Source organism: Asterias rubens, chromosome 14 (assembly GCF_902459465.1).
Source record: "Asterias rubens chromosome 14, eAstRub1.3, whole genome shotgun sequence".
NCBI classification, from domain to species: Eukaryota; Metazoa; Echinodermata; class Asteroidea; order Forcipulatida; family Asteriidae; genus Asterias; species Asterias rubens.
In genome coordinates, this window is record NC_047075.1 from 8,578,144 (window position 1) to 8,601,740 (window position 23,597).

Consider the following 23,597-nt stretch of genomic DNA (forward strand, 5'->3'; position numbering starts at 1 on the left):
AGAAAGAAGTAATTTTCCACGAATTTGATTTCGAGACCTCAAGTTCAGAATTTGAGGTCTCGAAATCAACCATCTAAACGCACACACCTTCGTGTGACAAGGGTGTTTTGTTTTCTTTCATTCATATCTCGCAACTTCGACGACCGATTGAGTTCAAATTTTCACAAGTTGGTTATTTTATGTATATGTTGAGATACACCAACTATTAAGGCTAGTCTTTGACAATTACCAATAGTGTCCACTGCCTTTAAAGTGAAGTTTTCCACAATGACCATCTTTCTTCATACCATCAGTGTAAATATGTAAACAATCATATTTTCATTCTCACCAATAAATATTAACCCCTAATTAAAACAAAAAACTTACTTTACTCAAACCAAAGTGAGCTGGATTGCGATTGTCGGCAGCCGTCACATTGGTCATTCCTGTTTCTGTTGCCGTGGTGATGGTTCCATGGACGTTAACGGTTCCCACATTACGGTTACCTGACGTCCAAATGTAGCTGCCAGTACCACCAGTAGCCTGTGTACCGAAACATGACTCGTACTTTATAAAAAAACTTTATAAAAGTAATTATAACCAAAACTTTCTAAAATAACTCCCATGGGACAGCGAACGTTCATTCCAATCACCCATTTTGCAAGCCTCGGATACTTGCATCTAGCAACTTGCATAGCGCCACCAAGAGCTGCTAATGAAAAGGTCATGACCTTAGCTGTCTAATTCTAACGACAGTCATGACATAACATGACGGCATACCATGTTACAAGGGGTTCTAAAAGCACTTTTCCGTCAGTTGATCTTCTCATTAAGAAATTCGCGTAGCGAGATTAGTATGGCTCACTGACCGAGGCGTCTGTTAATCCATGCAGCGTGAGAGGCCGAGCCCCGACGCCTACCACATGATCGCTAGCTGGTAACATACGACGTGTAGCATACAACGCGCGGTACACAATGCGCGGGTACCATTCACTGCATGTATGTGTGTTATAAACTTTATAACATAACAGTTCAATGTTTATCTAAAATAGGACTCATTGGGATTCAATGGGATCCCCTGTCGATCCCATTGGACCCCATTGAAGATGTCCCAAATTCCACACCAATCCTATTCAAATTTTCAATCGGATCCCATTAAATCCCATTGATTTATTTTTTAATGGGAATTTTTTCCTTGGAATGTACTAAAGAGACAACTTATGATATTCTTACCTTCAGTGTGTACTGATATGCAGCCGGCTTCCTTGGTTGCCACGGAAACACAACAGTTTCCGGCTGCACTTTGATGGGGTCAAAGATTTCGGCTTCCTGAGCGTCTCTGATGGGTATCTTAAAGGTTTCCATCTCTCCATCCTGACAGGAGAAAGCACAAATCAAGACTAAACATTCTTAAAGGCAGTGGACACTTTTGGTAATTACTCAAAATAGTTATTAGCATAAAACCTTACTCAGAAATGAGTAATGGGGAGAGGTTGACAGTATAAAACATTTTGAGAAACGGCTCCCTCTGAAGTAACTCAGTTTTTGATAAAGAAGTAATTTTCCACGAATTTGATTTTGAGACCTCAATCAAGCATCTGAAAGCACACAACTTTGTGTGACAAGGGTATTTTTTTATTTATTATTATCTCACAAAATGTTCACAGGTTTGATATTTTATACATATATACATATGTTGAGATACACCAACATGACCAAGTGAGAAGACTGGTCTTTGACAAATTACCAACAGTGGTCAGTGTCTTTAAGCACACTTACATGTAATACCACTTGCTTTGGATTTTCCCAAAGCAAGCAAAGATCTACGTCAAAAAAAGCTTTCAGTGTAGCTGGGCCTATGGTTTGGAACAATTTCCCCACTGTCATAGGGAAATATGTTACTCTACATTTCCATAAGACTCAACTTGATCCATGTCACAAATTGTACATTATAAGTTATAATAATAATAATAATAATAACCCGTTTTTATATAGCGCTTTTCACACCCGGAGGGCGTCCCAAAGCGCTTCACATTATTACCCCGGGTCACTGGGCCTTAAATCACTCCTTAAACCATCTCAGCTCCCTGGTGGGGAGTATACAGCCTTGTGCAACATTAATATGCACTACTCGGCTAAATCAATCACAAGAACCATCTCTGCCCTCACAGGTACCCATTTACCCCTGGGTGGAGAGAAGCAATTATAGTTAAGTGTCTTGCTCAGGGACACAAGTGTCACGACCGGGATTCGAACCCACACTCTGCTGAACAGAAACACCAGAGCTTGAGTTCGGTGTTCTTATCCACTCGGCCACGACACACAAGCGCGAGTGGAATACGGAAAAATAAAGCGCTTCTGCGTCTCATATCCAACATAATTATCGTGACAAGCATGACGCCTGACATAGAACATACTAGATACAGGTAGTGTTATTAGCCAAGCCATAACGGTTTTTATCTTCAAGTACGCGCTAATCTTCATGACCCTATAATTCATGACTTTAATAGTACGAGTCCATTTAATGATGACTCGCCTTTGTGTTGTTTGTAGGCCTACACCTATCGTCTGACCATGTTGTCCCTTGTCTTTGTCTTTGTTTGTGTTCCTTGGTATCATGTTTGTCTGTCAATAGGTTAGGGCACACAAGCATTTTGCTTAACCTTACACCTAAATGTTGTCTTTAAATTACTACTTGTTTATTTATTTATTTATTTTTTTGAAGTATTGTGTACCTAATCATACCTCATACTATATTGCTTGTTTTAATTTTGACATAAATGTATGCTATTGTATTATTGTTTTGTATGACAGCATTGAAATAAATGTACTGAACATTAATTTGTAATAAACCAGAGTAATCTTCGTATCAGATTCACAGAATGGAGTGGTGATCAAAACCTACATGTATTTATATTGCACGGCTAATATCACTACCTGTGTCTTGTGTGTTCTAGGGTCACACGCCAAGTTTGCTTGAAGATAACTATGTTATCACACGCGCGCTCGTGGAAATACAGAAAATATAGCGCGTCTACGTCCCATATCCAACTCAATTCTGCAAATCTGATTGGAGGATTAGTATAGTGCATACTCTAATCTGGTAAGCATGAGAATGAAATGCTTAGCAACTCACCGGTTTGACAATAGAAACAAGGGCGGCTTCAATCTCTGTCAATCCACTCTGTAGTGCACGGATATGATGATACGTGCCGTTTACCGTCGAGTGTAGAACCTCAAAGTACTCTCCAGCAAAATCAGCTTTTATCCGAATATTCTGTTTAGAAGATATTAACAAACATGTGAAACAAATGGATAAATATGGGACACATTTTATCAGCTGACTCAGCTTTACCAAAACATGTAGAAAAAAAACGCATGATTTTATTTTAAAATAAAAGTAATTTGATCTGATGTTGAGAAACGGTTCCCTCTGAAGTGGCGTTGTTTTTGAAAAAGAAGTAATTTCCCACGGATTTGATTTTGAGACCTCAGATTTAGAATTAATTTGAGGTCTCGCAATCAAGCATCTGAAAGCACACAACTTCGTGTGACAAGGTTTTTTTTTTTTTCATTATGCACGTTGAGTAAGCTTAATGTTGAGATACACCAAGTGAGAACACTGGTCTTTGACAATTACCACTAGTGTCCAAAGTCTTTAAGTTCAGCTTAAAATTTTCACAGGTTTGTGATTTTATGCATGTGTTGAGATACACCAAGTGAGCAGACTGGTCTTTGACATTTACCAACAGTGTCCACCGTCTTAAGAAAAAAAAAAAGGCTCTTTTGTAGCCACAGCTTGGATCTGGATTTTGTCTTAGGCTCTGTCATTTATTAATGGCGCGTCGTAGTCTTGGGGTTCAAGCTCGAGCACCGGACTCAAGCTCTAGTGTTTCTGATCAGCAGAGAGTGCAACCTCGTTCCCAGGGGTGATCGATCTCACCGCGCCATTTTTTCCCAGCATGCCTTGCATGGTAGCGAGGCTGCAGAGAGTGGGCTTGAGTCAAATGTCATGACACCTGTATCCTTAAGCAAAATACATGACCATGGTGCTTCGTCCTTCGAATGGGACGTAAAGCTCTTGGTCCAATGTGTTGAGTAATGCTCATAGAAAAACAGAATGCAATATCGCAAAGAGAAGCCATTCACCCCGCAATTCTTGATTTGTTAGACAGCATATTGTGCCACGACATGATGTCCTTTACATGTACATGTACAATACGAGGTCAACGAGCGTGCACACAGACAAATAGAAACTTCATGTTTCGGTTCCACAATGACGTCAGAGAGAAAATCTTCAACATTTATAAGAGCAACTATAAATATAAATATGAATAGTAAACTTGCGGGTACAACCATGGGTAAAAAACTCTTTTGAAGGAGTGGTGGCTCTGATAAGAGCCGGTTCCATGGTCTCGCCGTTTCGAACAGTATACTCTGCTAGTCCTGAAGACGAAGACGAGCAGAGTATACTGTTCAAAACGTCGAGACCAAACCGGCTCTTTGAGGTCTCGAAATCAAATTCGTGGAAAGTTACTTCTTTCTCGTAAACTATGGCACTTCAGAGGGAGCCGTTTCTCATAATGTTTTATACCATCAACCTCTCCCCATTACTCATCACCAGGACAGTTCTTTTCAGAACTGAGAAGTTTCCCAAAACCGATTATCTACTCCGCGGCAGTAGAATTAATGCTAGACAGTTCTCTATGAACAAACTCTACCTGGCAAGTAGATCACACATCGTGCTACCGCAAACCAAATATATACTGATACCTCACCATGCAATGCCTCAAATCCTATATACGTACAACTAAGTTTACATGTTGACTACAGGCCTATGTTGACTACAGAACAACACATACTAGCTAAGGTAAGGTTCATTTTTTTTGCAACAACATACGGTTGGATTCATTATAAAAAAAAATAAAAAAATAAAACTTACAAAATACATCACAAAAACTTTAAAATCCTTAAACTATGTATTACAAGATAAGGTACAAAAAGTAAATGAAAAAAATCAAAGAATGACCAGTAAAAATATTACAATATATAGTAAGAGAGATTAACAGCAATAAATTTAAAATACTAGAAAAAAGAAAAAAAAACTTGCTTAAAACATGTACTTAATTTGTATATGATAGAAAAACAAGACAAACACTATATGTTTACACACAAACAAACACAAACAAACAAACAAACAAACAAACAAACAAACAAACAAACAAACAAACAAACAGACAAACACACAAGCAAACGAACGAACAAACAAAACAAACAAACAAACTGAACTGCACATATTGAGTACACCTATAAAGTAAGACTTACTGGTATATCTGCAGGGAACATCTTATGACTGTCTCTGTCGTATATTTCAATCATGATTTCATACAGACGACCCGTCTCCAACACCCAGTTCTTGCCAGGTAGAACAACAAAGCCTGAAATCAATAATAATCATAATAATATTACGTTTTTATGTAGTGATTTATCACACCCGAAGGGTGTCCCAAAGTTCTTCAAATTGTCACCCCTGGCCACCGGAGACTTAAATCATTCCTTAAACCATCTCAGCTCCCTGGGAGTATACAGCCTTGTGCAAAGAATGCGTTACTCGGCTAAATCAATCACAAGAACCATCTCTGCCCTCACAGGTACCCATTTATGTACCCCTGGGTGGAGAGAAGCAATTGTAGTAAAAGTGTCTTGCTCAGGGACACGACCGGGATTCGAACCCATACTCTGCTGAACAGAAGCACCAGAGCTTGAGTTTGGTGCTCTTATCCGCTCGGTCACGACACCCCTTGACTTGATTGTCCATGCACTTCTTCTTGTCATTTATAAGTGAATATTTTTGAAGCTGAGAAGCTGATCTGGCAAGGATGGGGCTACATGTATAATGTGTTTGAGCTGCAGATGCATTTGTAAGGGCACCTTTGGCACCAAGCCACATCGACCCGTATGGCGTGTTGTGGCCTAGCGATTAAGAGCACCAGACTTAAGCTCTGGTGTTTCTGATCAGCAGAGTGTGGGTTCGAGTCCCTGTCGTAACACCTGTGTCCTTATTCCATGATGCGCTGTTCAGCCAATGGTCCCGAGTGTTGTGTAACGCACAGAAAAGAATCCAAACATTTTTGACAATCCTGACCCTATCTCAATGGGCTCCCACCCCATGGACCGGGGCCCAATTTCATGGCTCTGCTTACCACCGAATTCTGCGCTTACGCTCATGATTCCCCGCTTACGTGCAAGCGCCGAATTTCTGCGCTAGCCTTGTAAGCGTAGAATGCCTAGTAACGTGGAGTACGCACGCGCAGAAGCCAAAATTCGCTGCTAACCCGTGAAATACGCTTGCCGTAAGCACAGAATTCTCTGCTTCCGTAAGCGCCGATTCTGTGCTTACGGTAACCAGAGCCATGACATTGGGCCATGTTGGCTCTTATTGCGCGGTCTCTGCTCCCTCCAGCCGCGTATGTTATTGGTGATGAAAAGAGCTGCAGATCTTTGAGTTTGCTTGGCTGACAACTGTTTGAGAATTCCACGTACTGAAGGAACACAGATTAGGACTCTCAAAAGAACTTACCAAGATACTTGGGTTCGATGACATGAACGGATGAGCTTGGGAGACTCACAGCATCTTTGATGTCTGGGTGTTTGGGTTAAGTTCAATATGTACATGCATACAAAAAAATACATGGGGAAGATAAGCTAAAAATATAGCTAGAAAACCCACACAAAAATATAAATATTATATCATATTGACTTGGAAAGGATACTCTTGTCTCTAAGCACAACCTCAGTGGTACCCAGTGATACACCGGTAACTGTAGACGTCTTGGTGTCCAGACTCGCTATGCCACTATTGCGAATCTCAAGTTTGTACTGTGCTGAAGGCATAGGAACGACTGATGAAAAAGCAAAGGAGAAAAAGTTTAAATATTTGTGACTTCTAATCATATTATTTCCAATCCTGGAACAGTTTATCCATTCTGATTGGTCGAGAGGAGATCACATTGCCTTGTTTAATCGTGCCATACGTGAGCAGTGATGAAAGATAACCCTACATTAGACAAAGAGGGCACATGATTTCAAGACACAAGTTAAGTTGGCAGGTGAAAAAATTGGTATGTGCAAATTTGAAGACTGCATGTCATACTCATGGTTTGAAACTTTAGTGCACGAGTTCAACACTTACATGTAAATGCGCAATTAACAACAACAAAAATTACCGTCAACAATTTTTAAAATAATATTTGTAGTTTTGTAAAAAACAAATATTTAATACAAATTTACATTAAAAAATCTCTGTTAGTCGACGAGGTAAAAAGAAAACCATGCAATGGGAGACTTTTTGAAAGCTCTGCAACTAGAGGGCAGCAGACCTACCAGGTAAGGGTGCACAACTCCTATAGCAAACAATGGTAAATGCTAAAAATTCAAAAATACTCAAAAAATATTTAGAAGTCTCTCAGCCTCTTGAAAATTAAATCATATACATTGTCATACAACTAAACTAAACAGATTTCTTCTCAATTTTTGGTAGGTCAGCATTTTGGAATTTTTGCTAATTACCCTAAAAGAAACACTCCCCAAAACTCATGCACACCGCTTGTTATCCTTGGGGAACTCGTGTCCAGTACGTCCTGTTCCAGAACAGTTTGGTTTATGCTGGCATTGTGTTATGAAAAACAAAATGCAGGTTTGGCTAAATCTAAATACAAAATCAAAAACACGCAAAACACAAGGTATTTGCTGTCAGTGACCATCACTCATGCTTCTCCTATTCCTAAGTTGTTGACACTACCTGGTAAAGAGCGCCCTCTCTTGGTGATTGGCAGATAGTCTAAAGTTTCCCATTGTATTTTAGTTGTTGTAAAACCGTCTGAAAGGGAGGTTGCTTTGCCAAAAAAAGTGTGAAAAAAAAAAAAAATGGGGTATCCTTGTGTCCTGACGGTCTACTGGCTGCAGACCGGTGGGGCAGCCGTGTAAATCTGACAATGCAGGGGCATCCCACCGATTACCGGATTACTCGGTACCACGAGACTCACCTGTAATCTTGCTCTCTTTGAGTTTCTCCACCTGGTATTTGATCTGAGCGTGGACCAAGATGTAGATATCATGGGCTGGATTCAGCATCAGGTGATCGATCACTATCACCCTCGTTACACTCATCTTCACATCCTGTTTGCAAAGAAAACAAATATTATTGTGAAGATACAACAAGCACATCATAAAGAAACTTCTTAGTAACGCGACCACCTTTTGAAACGACATTTAAACATTTAAGTTAAAATTTAATCGGAATAAAGACTAGTAACAAGGTCTTTCTCGACCCTGCAAGGTTTTAACTGGCTGCTTAAAGCCATTGGACCCTTTCAGTACAGAAAAAAAAATAAAAGTTCACAGATTTACAAATAACTTACAGGGTTTACAGAAGGTAGTGGTGAAAGACTTCTCTTGAAATATTAGTCCATGAAATGCTTTACTTTTTGAGAAAACAGTAAAACAATATCACTTCTTGATATCGAGAAGTACGGATTTATTTTAAACACATGTCATGACACGGCGAAACATGCGGATACAAGGATGGGTTTTCCCGTTATTTTCTCCCGACTCCGATGACCGATTGAGCCTAAATTTCCACAGGTTTGTTCATTGATATAGAAGTTGTGATACACGAAGTGCGGGACTTGGACAATACTGTTTACCGAAAGGGTCCAATACCTTTAAGAACGACTCACCACTCTTTTATTCCCATTATGCCATTTGGTAAAAAGACGTAATGAAGTAGGAAACTCTGTTACAACTTATCTGTTTCTCCGACGTCTAGCTCTGTACGTGTGGCGCATTTTTATGGGACAGTTTTCGGATATGTATTTGTGCGCGTAATGCATCTTCGTATCTATGGGCTAAAATGGCGGGGCAAGATCGATCACTCCTGCAAGATCGATCACTCCAGCTGGTCATTATCAACTGTTTAAAGGCAGTGAACACTATTGGTAACTGTCAAAGACTAGCCTTCACAGTTGGTGTATCTCAAAGCATAAAATAACAAACCTGTGAAAATTTGAGCTCAATCGGTCGTCGAACTTGCGAGATAATAATGAAAGAAAAAACACCCTTGTCACACTAAGTTGTGTGCGTTTAGATGGTTGATTTCGAGACCTCAAGTTCTAAACCTGAGGTCTCGAAATCAATTCGTGGAAAATTACTTCTTTCTCGAAAACTATGGCACTTCAGAGGGAGCCGTTTCTCACAATGTTTTATACCATCAACTTCTCCCCATTACTCGTCACCAAGAAAGGTTTTATGCTAATAAATATTTTGAGTAATTACCAATAGTGTCCACTGCCTTTAAACACCCCCACGTGGAGCGCTCTCCACCAATAGGAATAGCGAAACTGTCTGGGATATTTATTAATGTAGAATAAAAATGACTAGAATGGGATTGAAACGTGTGAATGTCTAGGGTGCAACCCACCAAATAAGGAGTAAACAGATCGTCCAGCTCATCCATTTTTGTACAGATTTTCAAGCCCCCAAATAGGGTTTCAGTGAAGAAAACAATTCCCAATAGTGACAAGGGGGTTGGTTACTTCCAGCTTGATGTATTTCGGTTGTCATATTTTATGTAGGCGCTATATAAGAACCAAGTACATTTATTTATACTTTAATTATAATTTTTACTACATAAAACGTTACCTTGAATCCTGGAGAGGTCAAGCGGACAGCGACCTTGGCTGACCCCGCCCTGATGCCCTCAATCAAGATGCGGTCGCCCTGCTTGCCCTGCTCCTCCATACGCTCGATGTACTTGGGCGGGTCATAGGGCATCTCATGATAGGTCACCAATCTGAAAAGATGAATTTGATCATCACATTAAAATTAGTAATTATTCAAGATTGATGCTGGGACGTTTGGAAAATTGGTCTGCTTTAGGGGTGTTTTGCCAATAGTGTCCACTGTCTTTAAAGCCTGACATGAGTAACATTGGTTTGTAGAAGGCTCACCTTAAGATGGTTTTAGCATCGATGACAGTATCAGCGTCATTATCAGACAGTAGGGACCATTCAAACTCCAAACCCTGTAGACTAGTGAAGGTATTATCTGTAAAAAAAAATATATAGTTCCACTCAAAAGACTGTCTAAATCTATTGCGTATTGAAAAGCGAGAAAACACCTTAAATGATACTATAATTTTAACTTATTTTATAAAATCAAAAATACTTTTTAAGTTAAAGTTATGAAAACATATTTGAAAATACAAATGCCCAGAGCAATTGCTTATAACCATATTTTGTTTTCTTTTCATACAGTCATGTAACTGTAACCTCACCCAAAAAGAGGAAATTACAAAATATTTTACAATGTTATTGGTGCTTGTGCTGTTGAATGAGGCTGAAATCACAGTGACATTAAAATCCTGACTAAAACCTTGTCTTGAAGCTAGGGTTCTACAAACGCAGGCCTGATACTTCACGGAGGCAACGAAGGCGATTGCCTCCGTGTCCCCTGGTCATTGCCTTGGTGCCCTTGAAATGCTCCAGTACAAATTTGCAATTTCATCATAGGGTGCCCTTTACCGAGAAGAAAATGCCTCGTTTCCCTTGCCCTTTCAAAAATGAAGCATACAGCCCTGCAAACGTACCCTCATCGTCTAGTGCCCTGACTTCAAACTCTTCCGGTGAATCCCCTAGGTAGAGCACCCTGGTCGTTGTGACTATGTCGATCAGATCAATCTTATCAACGATGACATCACATCTAATGATCTGACCACTCGCTGGGGAAAGAAAAATAATAATAGATATCAACAGTGAATGGGAGTGGTCAAGAGTCAAATGTAATCCCCAAGGTAGAGCACCCTGGTCGTTGTGACTATGTCGATCAGGTCAATCTTATCAACGATGACATTACATCTAATGATCTGACCACTCGCTGGGGAAAGAAAAGTAATAATAGATATCAACAGTGAATGGGAGTGGTAAAGAGTCAAATGTAATCCCCAAGGTAGAGCACCCTGGTCGTTGCGACTATGTCGATCAGGTCAATCTTATCAACGATGACATCACATCTAATGATCTGACCACTCGCTGGGGAAAGAAAAGTAATAATAGATATCAACAGTGAATGGGAGTGGTAAAGAGTCAAATGTAATCCCCAAGGTAGAGCACCCTGGTCGTTGCGACTATGTCGATCAGGTCAATCTTATCAACGATGACATTACATTTAATGATCTGACCACTCGCTGGGAAAAAAAAAAAGAATAATCAAACATCAATGGTAAATGGAAGTGGTCAAAAGTCCAAAGTAATCAATTCATGAAGTTTGGTTGTGTCCGACATCGAATCTCTTGGATGCATCTCTTGAGTCTTACAATAGATACATTGGCGTTTTTTGAGAAGATTTAAACGTGATGTACGTATAGCTGAGTGTCGTCTGCGTGCAAATGGTAATTCAGATTAAGTTTCAGGAAAATGTCACAATTCGGTTAAGTGTACAGTGTAATTCACTGTGGGCCCAGTACTGACCCCTGTGGCACAAAGTAGTTCAAAACAACAGGGTCTGATATTGAAGCGTAACTAGTTGAATTAAGCTTGGGCGATATCGATTTATTTTATTCACGATATATCGCCAACAATATATCGCGATATTCGATATAATCGCGATTAATTAAATTTGACATCATCAGTCTTCAAACTCCAAGTGAAAGTTGTAGAAGAGACAGTCACAGCATAAGAGAGGTGTTCTAATGACCTATTCTTCTGGTTTTACTCCAAACCTATGGGGTGCAAGATGTCTCAGCTAAAAAATACATCCCGATATTGCGATATTTAATCGATATCGCGATATATCACGATATATCGAGATATATCGCGATATATATCGCGATATATCAATATTTCGATTAAAACCAAATCGATCCGATATCAAAATCATTTCCAAGTTAGTATCGCGATATTTGAATAATATCGTGATATCGCCTAAGCTTATGTAAGTTGAATAGTAACTTTTCCTCAGCAGCGCCACTCATCTGGAACTCTCTTCCACTTAATCTTAGATCTTGTCTTTGTACCACAAAATTTGAATCTCTTCTAAAAACTTCTTAACCTTTGTCACAGGTTTTCAAGGACTAATGTTTTTGCTTCTGTTTTTCATTTGTTTTGTTTTTGGTTTCACGGTGCCTTGAACACTTGGCGGGGTGGATATGTGCACATTACAAGTCTTTGTTATTATTGTTAGTCGCCCAATCACAGTCCTGAACATAACCAGCGTTGTAGCCACGGTGTAAAGTCTAGTGTACCAGTTCGCGTATCCCGGATGTACTAGGCATGTAAACACGTTCGCTTCGTCCACCTGTTGTCATGCTTGTGCTGACAGCAGGCTGGGTTTTAAATTGATCCATGTACATTTTAAGATGGCCTCGCAATGTAAGCTGGATTTTTTTTGGGAAAACGGAAAAGATTGGAAGATGATAGCAGTATCTCTGGTGGTACAGCTTCAGCTAGTGGTGAATTTATTATCTGCTCTATTTTACAGTATGTTTACAAATGCATCACAATTATTTCGTATTGGTACATTTTTGTAATAGTTGTATGATATTTTAAAATATTGTGATTCTTGAATCTCTTGCATGATGTGCATTTTGCACATTGTGTAAAATAAGTGATTCAAATATTAATATTTAGCCCTGAAAACAATCCTTATAACAGAGCACGTGCGCACTGCTCGCAATCTCTGACCAAATTCAAATTAAGCTGCCCACCACTAAAAATTTGTTAGCTACAGGTACAACACTGACCATAACCATAATATTTACAAACAATGACCAACTTGTACATAGTAGGCCTACCTTCTTCCTCTGCGAATATTACACTGGTCATCTGCACTGGGTGTGTGGACAGTGCAGTCACTTTGGCAGAATGCGAGCATTGATGGTCCGGACCTTCCATAGGTTTGACTGAAGCAACTTCCGGCCGTGAGGAACGCCTGGACAAAATAGTTGTTGAATTTTTTAAAACAAAATAGTTTATTAACTGGGTTGGGTTAAAAATCACCTTTGCGTATTACACTGTTAGCGCTGTATACTCCATGCTTTACTTTCCTGAGATCCTTTACCCCCCCCCTAAAAACTTTGAAGTCCACCCATGTACGCCTACTTTTCACAAAGGCAAGCTAAAGAAAGCGGTAAGTAGGCCTACTGAGTATAAATTGTACTGTACGGCATACACATTGGTTGGTGTAACTTACTGTAGTGAAGTGTAAGGGAAAAAAACAAACAAATATCCCCCCCAAAAAAAAAATTTGACATAGCATATAGGATTTCACTCATTTTTACAAAAAAGGGATATCTCACTCAATCAATGTCAATGTGTAAAAATTGAGTTAAACTAGAATTAGAGGATAACTTTTCCGTATGGCGCCACCACTTTTTCACTCATCCTCATTCTTACAAAAGGGATATCTCAATCATTGAGCTTCGGTAAACAATAATTATAAATACATGAAATAAGAACAGATACTATTATTAGGGATGTCAGTTGAAATTATAATGTTTTTTTTTTTGCTTTGCAATGTGGCTATAATGAAAGAACACAGTGATAGGAGTTGTTAGGTGGTAGTTTGAAGAAAATCGGTCAAGGGATTCCAAAGTTATGATTAATTTACAGGTCAAGTTCAACAAGGCCGTTGCTAATAGCAACTAACGTAAACAATAAACAAACAAATAACAATGTTATCAGGGTCCTAATTAACAAACTAAGGTTTCAAGTCGCACAAAACCTAAATATATTACTTCCTTGCAAAAAGTTTTATGAGAATAGAAGAAATAAAACAATTTGATTGCTAGGAATTTAAATTAACAAGTTTTAAAGAAAGACCTAAAGTCCCGAGGGATTAGTGAAAGGTGTGAATATTGACTTTTCACTGCTTTTTAAACAAACAAACAAACATTGAACAAACCCATGTTTTCAAAGGAACATATCTCAAAAAGTAAATGTCTGACAATGTTCATTTTTGGAGCACTAATAGAAAAGTCAGGTGCCTCAAAATAAAATAAAGAACAACAATAACAATCCATTATCTTATTTATTGTTTGTTTTTTAAATATGCAAATTATGCCTAATTGCGGGTAATTTGATCCCGGTTTTATAAATAAACAATGAATAAACTTGTGTTTTCAAAAGGGAATATCTCAAAAAGTAAATGTCTGACTACCTTCATTTTTGGAGCAGGAATAGGAAAGTGAGATTCATTTCAGATAATTTAACAAAAAAACAAAAAAAAACATTATGCTGTTTATTGTTTTGTTTCTTAAATATGCAAATTATGCATAATTGGTGGTTATTTGAATCCCGTTCTATAATAAACTCACGTTTTCAAAAAGGAATATCTCAAAAAGTAAATATGTCACCACCTTCATTTTTGGACCAGGAATAGGAAAGCAAGATACCTTTAGGATATGTATGCAAAAACAATATCCACCAACTAATTTGTTAATTAATTAAATTTGTTATTTTTTTTAAATATGCAAATTAGGTGTAATTGTTGTTTCAAGAATTTTCATCAAAATAAGGGCAGTTGTTGTACTGTAGAAAATATGTGTTAAACTTAAAGTTATTTATTAATAAAAGTAAATGTTAATTAAAAATCAAAGAAAAACTGAACTGTGTTTAATTTGCTCCAACTTACAGACTGATAATTGTTTTATACAGAAGCTAGGTTGTGCACTGACTCTACTGGACGTTTCAGTTAAAGTTTAGTAAAATTGAAAAAAAAAATGAGAACTGAATTCTGAAAACTGAACACTAATGACACTGAAAGAGTATAAAAATCAACTCAAAAGTTTGTTTTTCGAAGATAATATGAATACACTCTATAAACAACCAAAATTTCTCTAGAAACAATTTAAAATTCCCGCTGTTATTCTTCAATTTTGGTAAACAATACTTGCGACACTTTCCACACGTCCGATCTTAACCTTGGAAACGTCAACAATGCACACTCAAGCCCGATGGTCGGGCGTCGGAAATCTTGACGCGCGATCATAAAAAGACATGGTTTTTAGGCCTCAGTCTTAGGATTGCGCGCAAGTCTTCCGTCGCGCGACCATCGCGCGACCGACTATAAACCGGCCTTCTCACGGGGGACGCGGCGCTGTAGTCTCCATTTTGCAAAACCATTGCGCAGCATACAATAGTCTGGTTTCGGCCCAATGACGTCACCCCGTAAACAGCTTTGCCGTGTGCTGCATGCGTTACTCTTTATAAGAGGTGGAAACCAGACAACTAGCTGTATACACAACCTCTGTACCGGATAGGTGCATAAAACTTGAGCAACCCCTCGTGTTGATTGCGCTTTCATCGGAAACTGCCTCGTTCTTGAACTTTGACACTGCTGTCATTCGTTAGATCACGAATGGGGCTTTCCAACGGTATGCAACTGTATCGCGGGCTGACAGGCTTTCATTGCGTTTAATCAAACGCTACATTTGTTCGGTGTTTTATTAATTCAAGATCATGTTTATCGCCCTGACCCGGGTTAAATATGAAAAGATAAACATCTAAGCTTCATTTTAAGGGGAAGTATGACAATATTGGGACATATTTCGTGAGACTACAACCACAACGAAAAACTTCATCACGCTCGGAAACAAAAAGTTAATAAATCGACGGGACGCAGAAAAGCGATGTTTTCAGCGCAAAGTACGGATTTAAATTGCCCTATTCTAGAAAACTAAAATTATAGTAAGTGTCAAATTCAATCAAGTACTACATCAAAGTGGTCTTAATACATTCATTTTGTTAAAATTTTTTTTATTCTCCTCCATTTTGTTAAAATAATTTTTGGAAGATGAAACATTGACACTGGACGTGAAAAAGTTCGCCATTTTTACGCGTGTCACGTGACCCGTTTTGACATCCCTACTATTATTATTATTATTTCATATCGAATGAAAAAGTGGTTGCCGGTGGCGCCATACGGAACTTTTCCTAAAATAATTGAAACATTTTTGTCGTCAGTTGTCGTGAGTGAGGGGTCGTCAGTTGTCCGTTTTGACTTTTGGATAACTTTCCGTATGGCGCCACCATTTTTTCACTCTTTTTTTACAAAAAGGGATATCTCATTGATTGAGGTTAATTAGATACTATGTTATTTCATATCGAATGAAAAAGTGGTGGCACCATACGGAACTTTTCCTCGGTTTTTAGTGCGTCCCAATGTGGGTACATAGAAGAGATAGTCAGGCCTTACTCTAGAACTATTTCGGTTTCGTCCAGCTATCGTCTCCCGTAACCTCATCATAGACAAACATCTCTCATGCGTTTAACGACCCATGGTTCAATGAATTTGGAATCAGAAATCTCTCTTAACCGAAATAGTTCTAGGAGTAGTCAGGCCTACAGCAGTAGACACTACAGTACAACTCCATCATGATCACACGCACGGAGACGGAATGGGACAATAAAACAACTGATACATACCACCGGTAACAGCCATCGCTTGCTTCTAGAGTGAAATTTATCGGTGTAGTAGCAAAGTAGGGCAACATTATCCTCGGTACATTGAGTTTGTGCCCCTCAGCCACATAGAAACAAGAAATAATTAGAAGAAAAGGGACGAGTTTATTAGAAACGAGCGCCATTTTCCACATGTCGAATGGCGAACTGTAAATAGTCAGATCCCAAACATAAATATTCGTAGCTTCTCGTGAGTCAACGTCTGGGAACCGTGCGCTTTTGGGCCGATGATATGGCGCCCTCAAACGTTCATCAAAAATAGTAATAAAACACTGCTTCAGTCTTCAGTGGGTTGCTCCTATAATAAGGAAGCCTTCGAAGGCTAAATTGGGAGGTTGCCGATGTCGAGTTGACCGATCAGCCGGTGCAGCAATAACTCACAGGTGCCGAAAGAAAACAAAAACTAAATAGACGTGGCAAATAAAAGGTGTAGATACAAAGATATGTGTTGGTGGTGGTGAAACTTACAAAACTTAGACTATATTGAGACAGTAGGCTACTTTGCTTTTTGGGCAAATGCATTGCCAAAGAAGCTCGATCTAGCGAGCCTTCAAATTGGCAAGAGATCGAAGCGGAAAGTACACGGCTACTCAACGACAAGACCTCTAAGAAACCGCGATCGGGAAGGGCGAAAAATAACAAGCGGAAAGTTGATGTACGAGGAGGAGTACACCGGCAAATCCAACCCCAAACCAGGAAAGAAAAGTGAGTACAAACGGGTTCAGAGCCTCTACAAGTTTAAGAAGAAGATACTTGTAGCGGAAATCTTGGATAATAAAGTCCGCGAGAAGTGCAAACTCGATCCGAAGGAAGTCGAAGATAACAAATCTGACCATGCCCAGGCCGCCATCGCCGACGGCCGAGTAGATCAGTCCATTAGTCGTACATGGAGGGAGCTTCAACCAATCCTTCACTGCCCCCCGGATTGTAAAAGCCCAGCCTGTTTATGCATGGAGGTATATAGACACCTCCATGGTGTATGTAACCCATGCTAAAGACACTGGACACCTTTGGTTTGTCAAAGACCAGTCTTCTCACTAGGTGTATCTCAATATTATGCACAAAACTAACAAACCTGTGCAAACTTGAACCCAAGTGGTAGTCTAATCTTGGCGTGATATCCCATCATGGGACTTTGCCTAGTAGAAAGTAGAAGTAGAAGTAGAAGTCGAAGTTGCGAGATAATAATGGAGGAAAAACACTCATCGTTGTCACACACATTTTGTTATGCTTGATTTGGAGACCTATCAAAATCTTATTTTGAGGTCTCGGAATCAAAATCAAATAATGTTATTTAAGTGAGAAAGTAGCTTTTTTTCTCAAAAACTACGCTACTTCAGAGGGAGCCGTTTCTCACAATGTTTTTTTGTTTTGTTTTACTACTAACAGCTCCCCATTGCTAATTGTTGCGAGGTAAGTTTTTATAGTGATGACAATTTTGTTGAGTTATTACAAATGGAACGCTAGGTGGCAGCAGACTTACCAGGTAAATTTCAGTCGTTTACTTAGTTCTGAGCATGCGCACATTACCGAGAAGAATGGATTTTACCTGGTAAGTCTGCTGCCACCAAGCGTCCCAAAAGTATCCCTTAGTGTCAGGTGCCTTTAAAGACCCGGACACTATTGGTAATTGTCAAAGACTAGTCTTCATACTTGGTGTACATTAACATAATGCATAAAATAACAAACCTGTGAAAATTTGAGCTCAATCGGTCGTCAAAGTTGATAGATAATACTGACAGAAAACAAACCTTTGTCACACGAAGTTGTGTGCTTTCAGATGCTTGATTTCGAGACCTACTAAATCCGAGGTCTCGAAATCCAATTTGTGGAAAATTACTTATTTCTCAAAAACTACATTAATTCAGAGGGAGCCGTTTTTCACAATGTTTCATACCATCAACAACCCCCCATTACTCGTTACCAAGAAAGGTGTTATGCTAATAATTATGTTGAGTTGTTACCAATAGTGTCCACTGCCTTTAAATGAACTTCACGCATAACAATAGTGATACTCAGTGGATAGACTCGTGGCTGCTATCACTTGTTGCTGGAACATCATTCGAAATGGATGGATTTGGAGTTCTCGCCCTTTTCTATATGTTTCTACTGATGAAAAACGCTAAAGGTAAGGTAGTACGTTTACACATTCATGGCGGGGGTTTCTTTTTTTTTTATATATAATTTATACATAAGGCACCGGACAATGTTGGCAATTTACTTGGTAGCGATGAGCAATGGAGAGCTGTTGATAAAACGGCTCCCTCTGAAGTAACGTAGTTGTTAAGAAAGAAGATTATCACCGTGATTCTCACGTAAAATACATCCCAGTAGAATGTGGTTCAGTGGTTCTGTGATGGTTTTCTGCATGTCTGCAGAAATAACAAGTTTGTGTTTGATGAAGCCAAATATAGGAAAAGTTGCGTTCTAATTTTATGTTGTTGTTCAACGCGACTTGTGGAAATAAAAAAATCGTGATCTTGAAATTAAAGGAATACGTTGCCTTGGATCGGACGAGTTGGTCTATAAAAAGCGTTTGTTTTTTATGAAATGCATAATGGTTAGATAGATGTTTTAAAAGTAGAATATAATGATCCACACAAATATTCCTCGAAATTGCGTAGTTTTCCTTTTACGTCGCGAACTAACACGGTCGGCCATTATTTTATGGGAGTCAAAAATTTGACTCCCATAAATGGCCAACCGTGTTAGTCGACGAGGTAAAAAGAAAACCACGCAATATTATAAAATGCATATGGGTAGGCAGATGCTTTAAAAGTAGAATACAATGATCCACACAAACATGCCTCGAAATTGCACGGTTTTCCTTTTACCTCGTCGACTAACACGGTCGGCCATTTGTGGGAGTCATATTTCTGACTCCATGAATGGCCGACCGTGTTAGTTTGCAAAGTAAAAGGAAAAACCACGCAATTTCGAGGCAAACTTGTGTGGATCGTTGTATTCTACTTTTTAAACATCTTTCCAACCATATGCAGTTTATAACAAACGGTTGCAAACGCTTTTTTATAGACCAAACAAATATCTTCAAACAAATTTGACGTAAATGATGCAAAAGGCACTAATGGTAATTGCTTAAAATAATTATGAGCAAAAAACCTTTCTTGGTATTAACGAATAATGGGGAGAGGTTGATAGTATGAAACATTGTGAGAAACGGCTCCCTCTGAAGTAATGTAGTTTTCGAGAAAGGAGCAATTTTAGAATTTGGGGTCTCGAAATCAAGCATCTGAAAGCGCACAACTTCGCGTGACAAGTGTTTTTTTTTTCTCTCATTATTACCCCGCAACTTTGATGACCAATTGAGCCCAAATTTTCGCACGCTTGTTATTTTATGGTTATGTTGAGATACACCAAGTGAGAACACTGGTCTTTGATAATTACCAAACATGTACAGTGCCTTTATAACTGTGTATGCAACAGGGAAAAAAAGAACACACAATACCAGATTGCAATTTATAAGTTATTGCTAAGGATATACTAGTATCAGGATCCTGATTAGTAGTTCGTGTTCGAAATTCACCCGTTAAGTAACTAATTATGAGTTATGCACACCTGGGGGAAAGGGCGCTGTCGCGGGGGCATTAACCCCAACCATTCCGAGGTTGTCAATTAAAGGCAGTGGACACTATTGGTAATTGTCAAAGACTAGTCTTCACAGTTGGTGTATCTGAACATAATATGCAAAAAATAACTAACTTGTGAAAATTTGAGCTCAATCGGTTAGCAAAGTTGCGAGATAATATTGAAAGAAAAATACACCCTTGTCACACGAAGTTGTGTGTGTTTAGATGGTTGATTTCGACAGCTCAAGTTCTAAATCTGAGGTTTCGAAATCAAATTTGTAGAAATTTACTTCTTTCTCAAAAACTATGGCACTTCAGAGGGAGCCGTTTTTCACAATGTTTTATACCATCAACCTCTCCCCATTACTCGTCCCCAAGAAAGGTTTTATGCTAATAATTATTTTGAGTAATTACCAATAGTGTCCACTGCCTTTAAGTAACTAATTACCAAAACGTGCACACCTAAGGGAATGGGGGTTGTCGCGGGGGCATTAACCCCAACCATTCCGAGGTTGTCGATTAATGTTTGCTGGTTTTTTTTATGTAATTACTACGGAAGTACAGAAAGGACATGGTACGACAAAATAACGGATCGCTTTATCGCCCGGGCGGATTTTTTTTTATCCGGGCGGCCGCGGAATACGCACCCAACCCCGTATAGACCATATATATAGAATAGAACAACTAGATCGGCCGCGCGTACATACGCGGGTTCTGGCATGGGGGCCGCCATTGCCTATCTCCCGTGTACATTTTCTGTGCGTTGCCGTCAGCACGTGACTTTTTGCCGTCAGCACGTGACATTTAGCGCGTCAAATGCCTATCTCCCGTGTTAATTTTCGCGCGTCGCCTTTCGAACGTGACATTTTTACCGCGTCCATGGCGAACAATTTTATTTTCTACACAGGCAACGGCGCGTATGTACGCGCGGCCGATCTAGTTATTTTAATTCTATATCTATGGTATAGATCTTTTCGCAAATACCGGGGCGCGCGCGTAAAGCTTGGAATTAGGTGCATTGTGGTCTAGCTGGTATCCAAATTTGATCCATATATATCCCACAATGCACCTCATTCAACAGTCTGCGCTTGCGCATTGGTATTTGCGATAAGGTCTATGAGTTGACAACTATTGTTTGTTGGATTTTAAAGTGATTTCTACGGAAGTGTATAGAGGACATGGTACAACAAATAACGGATTGCTAGTCGCGCGGGCGGATTGCTGTTTCGCCCGGACGGCGGCGGAATACCGGGCAAAATAGCAATCCGGCCCGCGGCCGAATTAACAATCCGCTGTTTTGTTTTACCATGTCCTCTTTACACTTCCGTAGCTGTGGCATGGGGGGTCTTTGAAGTGTAGGTGGCCGTAGCCTGAAAGTCTGACGTCACACTTTGAGGCTTGTGAAGTAATGCCAGACTTGATTACCTGGCGGTATCCTGTCAGATGTCAGATGTACTTTTCCTTTTTGCTTCAATTTACACGTGTAAAATTAAAGACTACACTTGATTACATACCAACAAACGTTATGCATATTAGTATGCGTCAGCGGATGATCGGAAATAAAGCGACAAACAACGTCACTACGGAGCTAGCAGACTAACCAAGGATACTGAAAGCCTACGTCGTTGCACATATCCACCGATGTCATTGGTCCGGTAAGACTAGGGCCCAATTTCATAGAGCTGCTAAGCACAAACATTTGCTTAGCATGAAATGTTTTCCTCGATAAAATCATGATGACCAACCAAATTTCCACGTGATTTTCAGGAATTCGGAAGCAAACAACAGTCGGATACACAGTAACAAGCAGTATGCAACAAATGAACATGTAATCCTGTTTTAATTAAGGAAAAACTTTCATGCTAAGCATATTTCTGTGCTTAGCAGCTCCATGAAATTGGGTCCAGTGCCTGTATTTACATGGGACCAGTCTAAGGTGGTTGCTTGTGTGCCAACACACGGTATTGGAACTGCAGTGGTTCCTTACCTTATCGGTAGTGTGCTTTACCGGTAGCGTATTACTATTAGAGAGAGGTCAATGCTTAACGTACAGATGCTTTATACCATTACCTTAAAGGCAGTGGACACTATTGGTAATTGTCAAAGACTAGCCTTCACAGTTGGTGTATCTCAACATATGCATAAAATAACTAACCTGTGAAAATTTGAGCTCAATCGGTCATCGAAGTTGCGAGATAATAATGAAAGAAGAAAAAAAACGATTGCGACACCAAGTTGTGTGCGTTTAGATGGTTGATTTCGAGACCTCAAGTCCTAAATCTGAGGTCTCGAAATCAAATTCGTGGAAAATTACTTCTTTCTCGAAAACTATGGCACTTCAGAAGGATCCGTTTCTCACAATTTTGTTTACCATCAACCTCTCCCCATTACTCGTTACCAAGTGAGGTTTTATGCTAATAATTACTTTTGAGCAATTACCAATAGTGTCCACTGCCTTTAATCAATCACTCAATCAAAAGTCATACATAAAACGCTAAAATCACACATTAATTTGATCTAAGTTGCCGAGGAAAGTTTAATGGTTGTAAGCCGGTGTCCAAGTAAGATCTTCCCACCGGAGATTCTGTCCCTCATAATGGAAATAAACGTGGGCTGGGAGAGGATCATTCAAAACATGGCGCTTTCAACAGAAACTTGTACAATGGGTGCGTTCGTTTAGCTTCCCTGGGTTTTCTCCGCTGTGCTCACTCGGGTGAGCCCCTGACATGCAGTGACGTCGTTTACCTTGGGCCAGCCCCCAAGTGACCTACTCCACAAGCAGGGCACTGGGGCTGACCTGGATGAGCCCCTGGAATGACGTCAAAAGCTATTCGAACGCATCGGGGCAGACCGGGGCTGACCCAGGGAAGTTAAACGAACGCACCCATTGTTTGCCGTTACGGTAGCCTTTTGTCAATGCCTTCGTGGCTTGGACAGCTTCGAATGCCGCGGTCCCAAACGACTGGAACGGGAGACCATACACGCGAGTGGCGAAGCTGCGAGGGCCTTTCCCAACTTGTTTGCGGTTTCTTATGTCTTTCTTTAGTTTTTTCTCGACTTTTGCTATCGACTTTTGCTACCCAAAAGGGTACCCAAACCGCTGGACAAAATAACACTTTAAACTTCACTTTTTAACTTTTTTTCACGTTTTCTTTGTTCATGGTATATGGTTTTGTTTCAGGTTTCGATTGTTCGATTGGACAAGAGCGGGACCCTAATGAAGGCAATAGATACCGCTGGGTCATTCCTGTTGATGACCCTTGTAAGTGCACCAGGCTTCGTGTTGGTGGTCTGAATACTCGCACACCATGCAGGCACTACAGCGTTACCTATTATGACACCTTCATGCAAAGTGACAACGCAGAAGAGATCCGAAAATGGCTCAACTGCACAGGTTAGTTGTCTCGCCAAGTATTATTTGTTTAAGAAAAAAAAAGAGGTGAATCGTTAAAAACTGCGAAAACGCTTGATAGTAACCCCATTTCGACAGTGTGTTCATCATGGTTGATGGAATTAA

General features: G+C 39.7%; 1 protein-coding gene across 1 annotated transcript in view; it reads right to left on the reverse strand.

Annotated features, from left to right (window-relative positions):
- The window catches only part of LOC117299467 (nuclear pore membrane glycoprotein 210-like), a 39,600-nt gene extending 22,968 nt beyond the window's left edge, over positions 1–16,632 (reverse strand). The window contains exons 1-12 of the mRNA XM_033783007.1: positions 16,458–16,632; positions 12,827–12,963; positions 10,625–10,756; positions 9,987–10,083; positions 9,679–9,829; positions 8,025–8,157; positions 6,753–6,881; positions 6,560–6,622; positions 5,305–5,417; positions 3,116–3,256; positions 1,213–1,353; positions 367–522 (exon numbers count right to left, since the gene is read on the reverse strand). Of these exons, the coding sequence (XP_033638898.1) occupies positions 367–522; positions 1,213–1,353; positions 3,116–3,256; positions 5,305–5,417; positions 6,560–6,622; positions 6,753–6,881; positions 8,025–8,157; positions 9,679–9,829; positions 9,987–10,083; positions 10,625–10,756; positions 12,827–12,963; positions 16,458–16,627 (1,563 nt within the window). The 5' untranslated portion in view covers positions 16,628–16,632. The remainder of the gene's footprint in view (positions 1–366; positions 523–1,212; positions 1,354–3,115; positions 3,257–5,304; positions 5,418–6,559; positions 6,623–6,752; positions 6,882–8,024; positions 8,158–9,678; positions 9,830–9,986; positions 10,084–10,624; positions 10,757–12,826; positions 12,964–16,457) is intronic.
- Between the last annotated feature and the right edge of the window lie 6,965 nt (positions 16,633–23,597).